This window comes from Lathyrus oleraceus, chromosome 3 (genome assembly GCF_024323335.1).
Source record: "Lathyrus oleraceus cultivar Zhongwan6 chromosome 3, CAAS_Psat_ZW6_1.0, whole genome shotgun sequence".
Lineage (NCBI taxonomy): Eukaryota > Viridiplantae > Streptophyta > Magnoliopsida > Fabales > Fabaceae > Lathyrus > Lathyrus oleraceus.
Window position 1 is genome coordinate 475,884,745 of NC_066581.1, and position 11,222 is coordinate 475,895,966.

Genomic DNA, 11,222 nt, shown 5'->3' on the forward strand with positions numbered 1-11,222 from the left:
CCAAAAGGTATTCTACCCCCTTGATTCCAGTCTCACATCAGGTGGGTAGTGCAAGAAGGCCGAGTCATGGATAAACTTCTGAGATCAAGATGTAATAAAGGGAAACCATCATACAAATGAGTTCAAGGAAAGGGCCTTAGCCAAAAATACATCAAAGGAGGATCTCCACAACAAGCCTGTGGATCATCACTACATAACACCAAAGCAGTAAGTAAAGAGAGGAACAAGCAAATCAGAAATCAGCCTCCTGTATGCAACCCATAAGGACCGTTCCTCACTTCATCCAGTAGCGCCACCGTGTCAGGATGCTCTGGAGATTCTGTCAAACGCCGGATAAGCAGATTCCTCTTGCGAATGATCCTATCCAGTTCGTTGATGTGTTCTCTGTAGTAATTCCCATCATCTTCTCCAAATACCTCTTCAAGTCTGGATTTCTTCAAACTTGCCAGCGTCTTGAGTTCTTTGATATATCCTTGAGCCTCATTGAGTTGATCTGTGATATAACCATTAGTTGATCGGGTACACAGCAGCTCATGGTTCTTCCCCTTCAGCAAAGTCTTCAATTTCTCTATCTGACCAGTCAGTTCAGCCACCGTCTCTTCCTCCTTTGTCTTCCGAGAAGTTGAAAATGCATCCCATCGCTCTTGCCACCCAGCTAATTTACCATGAGCATCCATTAGCTGCTGCTTGACTCGCCTCAACTCAGAACTGGATGATCTCAAGGCTTCGTCTGTCTTCCTGAAGAAATTCACCTCCACAGCAAATTTCCTTTCGGCTTCCTCTTGCAATTTGACGGCTTCCTCCTTCTGATATTCTGACTCATGGAATCGATGCATACAGTCTTGCAATTTCTCCCTTAACTCCGAGTTCTCGATTTGAAGTCCTTCCGTGGTGTTCCTCAACTTGTCATACTCCTCTCGGCTCACTGTTGCTGACTGCTCGAGAGTAGGTGAATACAAGGGTTCTTCAATAGGAAACGGTAGACCAAACTCTTCGATTCTTCCTTGAAGCCATTCTCCATACTGAGGGTAAGCTCTACAATCTCCTTTCCTAAGAACAATTCTTCCTTTCTTGATCACCTTGAGCCAGGCCTCAGCTGCCTTATGGGATACCGTCAAATCAGGCGAAGAATGGAAAAACAGAGACTCTTCCACATCCTTTTCCACCGGCGGAGTTCTTAAGGCATATCCAAACTGTCTAACTGCAAGAGAAGGATTATAATTGATTCCTCCTCTTCTTCCCACCAACGGAACATTCGGGAAGTTCCCACAACTGTGAATAATATCTGCCCGAAGCAAACTCCGGTCAGACCACCAAGAAATATCTTCAGCTCTTAACCCCATCAATCTCTTCGACCAACTCAACGAGTCCTTGACATCAATGAATGCTCCTGACTTGGGTAGGTGAGAACTGAACCACTTATAAAACAAAGGCGCACAACAATTCAACAATCCTCCTTTTCTATTCTTATTCCTGTGGTGCACTGAATGAAAGAAATCTCCCAGCAAGGTCGGCACTGGATTTCCCAACACGAAGAGGCGTATGGCATCTACGTCTATAAATTTGGCGACATTAGGGAACAAGACAATCCCATACACACAAAGAGCCAACACAGCATTGAAACCCCTCTGGTCACCATCTTCAAGCTTCTTCTTTGCTTCTCCCAATAAGAAACTCAGATGAAAACCGTTAACTTCTCCCTTCTGACACATATTAGCCTTCAAAACTGATTCCCTCAAATATGTGGTTGAAGCAACCATGCTGAGATCGGGCAGACACTCCGAGCTGTAGAATAGCAACTGTGACTTGATGGGAATTCTGAGAAAACTGGCAATCTCCTCCAAAGTAGGGACCAAAACATAATCCGGGAATGTGAAGCACCTCAATGGAGGGTCATAGAACTGCAGTAGTGTGAAGAGAGCATCATGTTGATCTTTGGAAAGAACCGCGACGAAACTTAGAATTAAACCGTAATCCTCTCGGAATCCTTCTAGAGAACCAGGATCCATTAACTTCATCAGTTGTTGGATGGGCTCCAAACAGACCACCGGAAACTTGTAGGCGACGAGTCTCTTTCTGCCAATATCCATCTTAAGAGAACCAGGAAAAACCCCGACCGGAATCAAGAAGAAGATGTAAACCCCCTAGAAATGGATAAACATGTGTTAAATGATATGAATGCAAATGATGTGATGATGTGAATGCAATGCAGCGGCGTGTCAATCAGGATTGCTGTATCTGCTTGAGCATTTGTCAGGTTACACTGTCTGAAGAGAAAACCACTGAGGAATATAATACGAGATCAAAGCACTGCTCCAGAAAACCGGGTTGGTTGGAGGTTAAGGTTTCCTGAATTTAGCCCGCCCCTCACTGGTAGGTTCTAAGAACAGAAGTTCGTCAACTTCAGCCCTTCAGTCGCGAATAATACGTTTACCATTGAAGGTTTGGCATTATTACGGAATAAAAGACCTCCACTGACTCCCCTCAACAGGACATCCTAAAGCAAGTTCCCAGTCTCGGGGTCCTCGGATTGATCAGCGAGAATGCGCTCACCAGAGCTAACATAATCACGTCTCGGAGGAGAGGCCTCGACTGAGTTCTCGGGAAATGGTCACCAGAGTCGACAATTTCTAGGGGAATATTATGTCGTTACGGAACATCCGTAGGACATAGTATATCCAAGAGAAACCTCGTCTGGGTGTGGTTCTTCACGAACGACTTAACGCAGCAACATGCCACGCAAGCCTCATGAACATCCACTCTAAAACCTGTGTGTACACTCAAGCCTGGGTAATGGGCTTATCTCTCGTAGAACACCCCATCCCAACAAACAAATAAACAGCAGCAGATACAGCAAACATATGTACATGAATGCAATTAGGCAAATAAGTAACTGCACAAAAGAATGAACACTCAATAAACAAGAAAACACACAAGCTAGGAGGGACTCGCTTAGGGAAGATGGACCAGCAAGAGGTCAACTTCTAAAGTCCCCAGTGGAGTCGCCAGCTGTCGCAACCTGAAAAAATACAGTGCGAAAAAAAAACAACCGGCGAAGAAAAAAGACAGGAGAGTCGCCACCGTGCGTTATTTATCCCAAAGGAGGGAAAGGAAACTCTCGAAGTAAACCTGAAAATAGGAAAGAAAAAGACAAGGTCTCGCAACCAAATCTTGGGTTCGGGAGTCGGTTATGCGAAGGGAAGGTATTAGCACCCCTACGCACCCGTAGTACTCTACGGGATCCACTTATGTGGTTTCTGTTTAAAGGGTGTGGTTTTGCCTAATGTGCTATTTACTAAAAAGGTTAAGAGAAATGACTCGCGCGGATGTCGCATCCACTGCATACGTATCTCATCTGAATATGAGAATCAGAGTCTTCGTAGCTCGGCTGACCTATGGGTTGGAGGTAATTGTGCTCGCTAAGACATCGCGTCTTATGCCTACGTATCTCATCTGGAATGAGAATCAGAGCAAGCCGTAGTTCGACTAACTACGGGGTTATGGATTATGTTACGGGGTGAACAACGTTACTACGCAATCTACCGGATGCTCGACCTTTGGAGACTTACTCGCCTGTAGTAGAAGGAGTAAACGTGTTGCTTTGGGTTTTAGGTTTTGTTTGCGTTGTAGGAACGCGCATGCAAAAAGGAAGTCCTAGGCGGAGGAACAGTGCTACCTAAATTGGCATGCAAACGGGAGACTATGCGAAGCCTCGCATCCTATGGGGAAACAATCACATCACACAAAACATATATCTTGAAATAGAAAAAATGCCACCAAGGGGCTCAAACATTGCCTCCTATCGAGGTCTTCCAGCTAAGAAACAGTAGAAATAAAAGGGAAGAAGTAAAATACCACACGGATCAAGATCCGAAGTTACAGCAATTAAAGGATAAGCGACCCTGAGATTCTCCCAAGCTGATGAGAGACCTGTTAAAATTGGAAGACAAGGCCGGATTGGCGAAGCAACGTTTAGGGTTTGCGTGAGGCGGAATGAACTTCTCAGGGCTGCCCGAAGGTTGCTGCAGAGTAGTTCCTAGGTTTGAAACTCCACGTGAACTCCAAGTCTATTTCTCAGGGAATTTCCAAGTGTCTGAAACCCTACTGAAACTCTTATATTTATAGCTGATTTTCGTGGACTTGTGGGCTTGGAATGAGGGAGACCCAAGTCAATCAACTGAAACCCTACTGAAACTCTTATATTTATAGCTGATTTATAGCTGATTTTTTTTTTTTGGAAAAAATGAAGGGTAAATTTTGGGGTATTACAGCTGCCCCTATTCAATCAACTGGAGACCCGGAAGGAAGATGACAGCTGCTTTCGTGCTTTCGAGGTATCAAGGGATTGAATACAATAAAAGCCCAAAAATTTGCACTGAAGTGAAATGAAGTAACAATGTCTGTCAGAATCGGCAAAGAGGTGGTCTTGAAAGAAGAATTCGTCTGGTACGGTGAGAGTCAGTCTGAATAAAGAATGTTAACTTGCATACCAAAATAAATGGTAACACAGAAATAACCATGGCCGGAATGTCGCTCATCAGTCTGAATACTGGAAAGGACTTCGATCTGAATATCGGAAAACTGGCCTGAACGCCACTTCGGTCTGGATACCGGAAAACTGGCCTGAACGCCACTTCGGTCTGGATACCGGAAAACTGGCCTGAACACCACTTCGGTTTGGATACCGGAAAACTGGCCTGAACGCCACTTCGGTCTGGATACCGGAAACTGGCCTGAACGCCACTTCGGTCTGGATACCGGAAAATTTCATGCCTGTCAGCATCGGCAGAAATAGGGAATGATAATAGAGGCGGCGCCTGGGCCAATGACACAAAGTTAAGTCATGAACAATCTTCAGTCTGAGTACTGGAAACAACTTCTAGCTTATCACTTGGGATACCGAGAATGTTTTATGTTTACATGCATATGTTTGAATTTTTCAATGGCGTAATGCTCCATGAAAATGGAAATGCTACGCGATTTGGAAGGATGCAATGCAATATGATTCTACATGCAGGGATGCGAAATGCTGGGTAGAATGCCAAGCCGAGGCAAGGGGATCTGCTGGGGAAATGATCACCATCTTCTGGACCCTGGCAAGGCTGTTGGAGATGCACAGCGCAAAGAATTCTGTGGGGAGACGACTAGCCATGCGGTGTTCTGGCCATACCGAGACTCTGATCGGGGAAGGAATGACATTGGAAGCCTGCTGCTGAGGAAAGCTACAATGGTTCTGGCAACCACGATTTAGTGAAATCAATTTTTTTAATAGAAATATTTATTTTTTTCCAAAATAAAACTACATTACACATAATAAAATAAAACAATCTAAAAAAATTTCATACATTCATTTCAAATATTTTAAATAATAAATTCAAATTAAAATATCAAAACATTGACCACATATTTAATATTCTAAATTATCAAAAATAAATAGTAATGTACATAATGAAATAAATGGGACGGGTTAGGGGTGAGTACTAGTGTCCCCATTACCCGACCCGTCCCCATATTTTATAATCGGGAAAAACCCAAACCCGAACTCAAATCCAGTCAAAAACGGGTTTTCCACGTCAATTTCGGGACGGATTTGGATGGGTATCCGCAGATACAGGTTATGTTGTCATACCTAGTAGTTGAGAATCAAACCCATAGATCAATTAGTCTTCTCTCTCAATGTAATTTCATCATAGTGATAAATTAATTCATTTTTCATGACACTCTTCGTTATCTCGAATAAACAAATCGAAATTAACTCATTTTTAACTGATGTTAAAAGTTTATTTTGGTAGTGGCTGTAGTGAAAGAGTAAATGATGTTGCCAACGAGTTATTTGAAAAGTGAATTCAAGAGCCACTATGCAACTACGTTGTCGTTGCGATTCCATCTCACATATTTCAGATCATCTTCTGAAAGTTGTGAAATCGTTCCATTAACAAAGTCGGTTTTGTTCTTGGCTCCAAGAGCAATTAGCATCGAACACCGCCACAAAGGATAATTAACCTCTGTTAAGAGATGCGAAACAAGAACTAGATTGGGATGATCTGAGTCATGAACGAAGAAAGCATTATGAAATTGAGCCTCCATGATTTCTTGAAACGAAGAAAAAAACACAATCGAGCCAAAAGAAAATGCAGAAGAACACGAACCGAACTTTGAGATAAAGAAAAGAACTAAGGATTGATTCAAAGATCTACTTATACCATATCAACTCTCTCACAAACACTCATGAATCATGATTAACAAAAAGAGAGATAAATAGAAATAGAGCATTGTGCTCTCATTCTGTTATTCAATTATCAAAAAAAACTTACAAAATCTGTTACAATAGAGCTATTTATACACAGCCAAACAAAGCTAAAGTGGTTACACATTAACCATCTCCCGTACACTTTCTCAACCAACTTAACTCAGACATGTGTGATAAATGTCATGAAAATTGCGAAACAAGAAAATAAAAATCACAATATCTTCCAGATTAACATGAATTACCATGAATTACCATGAACATTTATAACTCCACTCAATGCAATAAGCCAATGAAGCTTGTAAAATAGCCCTATTAATCTACAGATTAACAAAAACAGTTAAAAGAGGGGTGAGTTTATGCTTTTATGCATACAATTTACAAGTCTACAAGAACAATTGAAAGGAAAACAAAACATAAAATTTTAACAGAAAAATAAAACTACTTAGGTTTGAATTTTGACTATTTAATTAGTTCAAACATACTCTCCAGCTCTTTCAGATGATCCTCAACAGCATCGATTTCATCTTGCTTGTTATTCTCATCAAGCAAATATGTAATTGCAGTATTGGTGTTATGATATTCTTGTGAGGATAGCTTTAGAAAAGTATTCTCCTTCGAAGCATTTCTCATTTGGTGAACACGGACTTTGTCATTTTTTTAGGAAATTTTCAACTAACTATAGATATAATCTAGAAAGATAAAGATAATTCAATGAGATAAAGGTACCTTGTGGTTAACTTGTAGGGAAAACAAGCAAAAACTATCAAACCTCAATTGTTTGATAATCATAGTACAGTTTTCAGTCAACACTTACAGAACATCAACTAACTGTGGATATAATCTAAAAAATGAAAGCTATTCCTTCTTGTCTGTAATAATGCGTTCGAGCATACTCTCAAGCTCCTTCAGATGACTCTTAAGAACACCAATTTCAACCTGCTGGCTACTATCAAGCAAGTTTGAGGCTACCGTAATTGCAGAATTGATCATGTCGATATCTACAGACGAAAGCTTTGAATTAGGCTCTGGTTGCTTTAAAGCATTCTTCACCTTGTAAACACAGTAATCTAAAGCATTCATTACTTTAGCCTTCTTTAGGAATTTCTTATCTTCAATACCGTAGTTCTTGGCTTCTTCAATCAATTTTTTAATTTCGTCAGCAGGCAACCTTTCTTTGTAATTTGTTATGGTAATCTCATTCATATTGCCAGTGGATTTATCCGTAGCAGAAACAGTCAAAATACCATTTTCATCTATAGCAAAACATACATTGAAACTATAGCCGCGAGGTGAAGGAGGAATACCTGAAAGAGTAAAAGAACCGAGCAGATTGTTATCACTGGCTCTAGTTCTTTCACCCTCATAAACCTCAATCAAGACGTCAGGTTGATTATCTGCAACTGTTTCACGACTTTGGGTAATCTTGACGGGAATGCAAGTGTTCCTAGGAATCACCACATTCATGATATCTCCCGTTGCTGACAAACCAAGAGACAATGGTGTAACATCACGGAGCACCAAGTTTGGAACATTTTGAAAGCCTTCACTCAACAAAGCAGCCTGTACAGCGGCTCCATAAGCAACTGCCTCATCAGGGTTGATGCTCATGCATAAATCCTTTCCGTTGAAATATTCCTGCAATAGTTGCTGCACTTTGGGAATCCTAGAAGACCCACCAACAAGAACAACGTCATTTACAGTACTCTTGTCCATGTTAGCATCTGTAAGACAACTCTTGACGATCTCCATACACTCGTTAAAAATGTCCATATTGATTTCCTCAAACTTGGCACGAGTAATGGAAGAAAAGAAGTCAATACCTTGGAATAAAGAGTCTACCTCAACCGTGGTGACAACAGAAAAAGAGAGTACCCTTTTTGCCCTTTCACAAGCAGTTCTCAACCTCCTCAAAGCCCTAGGGTTCCCAGTAATATCCACTTTGTTCTTCCTCTTAAACTCGTCTACAAAGTAGTTCACCATCCAGTTATCAATGTCCTCTCCTCCGAGGTGAGTGTTTCCGCCCGTGGCTTTAACTTGGAAGACCTTATCCTTGATTGTTAAGATGGACACATCAAAAGTGCCACCACCAAGGTCAAAAACAAAAATATTTTTTTCTCCAACACAGTTAGATCTCTTATCAAGTCCATATGCAAGAGCAGCAGCAGTTGGTTCATTGATGATCCGTATAACATTAAGACCAGCAATGGCACCAGCATCTACTGTAGCTTTTCGCTGAGCATCACAAAAATAAGCCGGCACTGTAACAACTACATTCTTTATTGGAGACTCCAGAAATTTCTCTGCAATCTCCCGCATTTTTGTGAGGATCATAGATGAAATTTCCTCGGCACATAGAAGTTTCTCCTGACCTTTATACTTAACAACAATCATAGGTTTGTCATTGACACCTGAAATGACCTTGAATGGCCACAACATCCTATCTTTTTGAACAACAGAATCACTATACTTCCTGCCAATCAATCTCTTAGCATCTGAAAAAAATAACATTAGTGGTACGTCTCATTATTCATTAAACATATCAATGCAATGCAATAACAACAACATGAAATTATGAACGGATAAAAATAGAAAATTACCAAAGACGGTGTTTTCTGCGTTGGTGGCAACCTGATTCTTAGCAGCATCACCAATCAACCTTTGATCATCAGTGAAAGCAACAAATGAAGGTGTAGTTCTATTTCCTTGTTCATTGTGTATTATCTCCGCTCTATTGTGTTCATCAAGCCACACAGCAACACAAGAATATGTTGTTCCAAGATCTATTCCCACCGCACATCCTTCATACTTTTTTGCCATGTGATCTTTGAAGTAAAAGAGAGAATCTAAAGAAGAAAAATAAAGGCAAGATTAGGAAGCAGAAGCGGAACGATTAGGTTTTGTTGACACACTCAAAAACAGTTTCTTATAAACTAAAGTTGGAAAGGTTCAATTAATTTTCAGGTATATCAAGACCATAAATAACTAGAATAAGATCAAGCGTTTAACCACCGTTTATTGTGATACGATATCACTTGCGATTGATCGAGAAGAACAACCGAGTGTAACCACCGTGACAGTGTCCGTGTTTTGAATTCTCTACTGCTTTCAAATTTTAAAGGGGGTGTGATAGGCATGTAAATATGTCACGCAGACAAACACGTTATATGGTCTTGCTTAAGTCCTCTAGTCAAGTTTATAACGCAAGTAGATATTTCAGTTAGGGATTTATTTATTTTTGTCAGATTTTAATTAGGAATTTAGGATACACTAGACCTACGGGTTTGTTTTGTGGTTGATAATTATGAATTTTTTTTTAAAATATCCAAAAATTTTAAAAAAATTTCAAAAATATCCAATTTTTCAAAATAATTACACAAATGGCCAAAATTGGCCATTTTTTACACTTAGGCGCCACCCTAGTTGGCGCCTACCCTTAATGGGTAGGGCAAGTCGCCACTAGGAGTGGCGCCTATGCCCAATCCAATTTTTTTTTTTTTTTTTTTTTTAATGTTATTTTTTTTTTTTTAATTTTTTTTTATTTATAAATTTATGTTTTTTATTAAGTATATTAATTTATGTTAACACATATATATAAATAAATTTTTTTACAAGATATATATATATATATATTAATTTATATATATATATTAATTTATATATATATATATATATTTTAATATAATTTATAAGTAATTAATATTATTTGTAAATTTTTGGAAAAAAAATTAATTTATATATGTATAAAGATATGATAGACAATATTTTTAAAGATAAAGATAAAGATATAAAGATAATAAACAGAAAATATTTTTATTTAAATAATAGACAAGACAAATATTACAAAGATATGATTAATCACATATGATGCGGTCCCTGGTACGATCCGCACGGGGGAGGTCTAATTACTCGCCTAGACGGTTCACGTGGTGGTGGTGCTTCCCTATTACCACCCCTTGCCCTAACGCGTCCCCTTGCCATTTGCCGTTGTGGTTGGGTCGAAGTCCCTTCAGTGCTGTAGGAAAGACGGGTCCCCTCTGCCCCCTCAAAACTTTGTCTCGGTGGGACAAACTGACTACTGCTGGGTGCGCCCTCGAATTGTGGTCTTTGGTAGTTTAGGGTTGAATCGGGTTGGCCAAAGTGCAATGTTTGTTGTGGTGTGTAGTAGTCCTGTTGGTAGTCCTCTTGTATACCCGTGTCGGGGCTAGGTGGAGGACTGGAAGAGCTTGGGAAATTGTCGTGTTGGAAGTGTTGGGATTGGTGGAAGTAGGGGGATTGATATTGTGGTAGGTGTTGGGACTGTTGATGGTGGTGGGAATGTTGAGTTTGTTGTTGGTAGTCTTCATGGTATTGGGATTGAGTTTGTGGTATGTATTGTTGATTTGGTTGGGGGGTGGACATGTGTTGTGGTTGTTGTTGTTGGTAATATGGTGGTGGTGGTTGTTGTTGGTAATAAGGTGGTGGTGGTTGTTGTTGGTAAAATGGTTGTGGTGGTTGTTGTTGGTAATAAGGTGGTGGTTGTTGTTGTTGGGAATACTGTGGTGGTTGTTGTTGTTGGAAATATGGCTGTTGCATCCGGGGATCGTCCAAATAGAACGGGTCAGACACAATCATTTCTGGATTGGTATTTGCTCTATACCATTCCACATATTCCCTTGTCGGCTTCATTTCGTTGGGCGCCACCGGAAATTGTAGAACATAGTGGACACGGTCTTTCCACATTTTTCGAAACTCCTTAGCAAATTCCTTCCAATTTTGGGCATACCACTGGTGGCTGACTTTTTTTAGATGCCAAGGTTCCATAGACATTGGGGGGCCTGGGATTTCTTGATGCATTCCGAATTGAAGCTTGACACGGTCACTTTGGTGCATCTCCACAGTGGTGAACCGCATTATGGCCGTTTTTGCTGTCCAAACAGCTGCATCTTCGGGGTTGGGTTGATGTTCCAATCCCAAATATGGCCTCCAAATAAAC

General features: G+C 40.4%; 1 protein-coding gene across 2 annotated transcripts; it reads right to left on the reverse strand.

The window, feature by feature from the left end:
* Window positions 1-6,320: 6,320 nt before the first annotated feature.
* On the reverse strand, window positions 6,321-9,428 carry LOC127128243 (heat shock 70 kDa protein 4). Of its 2 annotated transcripts, XR_007805799.1 has the most exons (4): window positions 9,260-9,428; window positions 8,848-9,093; window positions 6,977-8,742; window positions 6,321-6,567 (listed from the first exon to the last, which is right to left on the reverse strand). XR_007805799.1 is itself a non-coding variant. In XM_051057466.1 (3 exons), exons 2-3 carry the CDS (start codon window positions 9,065-9,067, stop codon window positions 7,106-7,108), a joined length of 1,857 nt encoding a protein of 618 aa, XP_050913423.1. In that variant the 5' UTR covers window positions 9,068-9,093; window positions 9,260-9,428; the 3' UTR covers window positions 6,963-7,105. The 2 variants fall into 2 exon arrangements, 1 of the variants encoding a protein (XP_050913423.1); XM_051057466.1 differs by lacking the exon at window positions 6,321-6,567 and having other exon boundaries at window positions 6,963-8,742.
* Window positions 9,429-11,222: the final 1,794 nt, after the last annotated feature.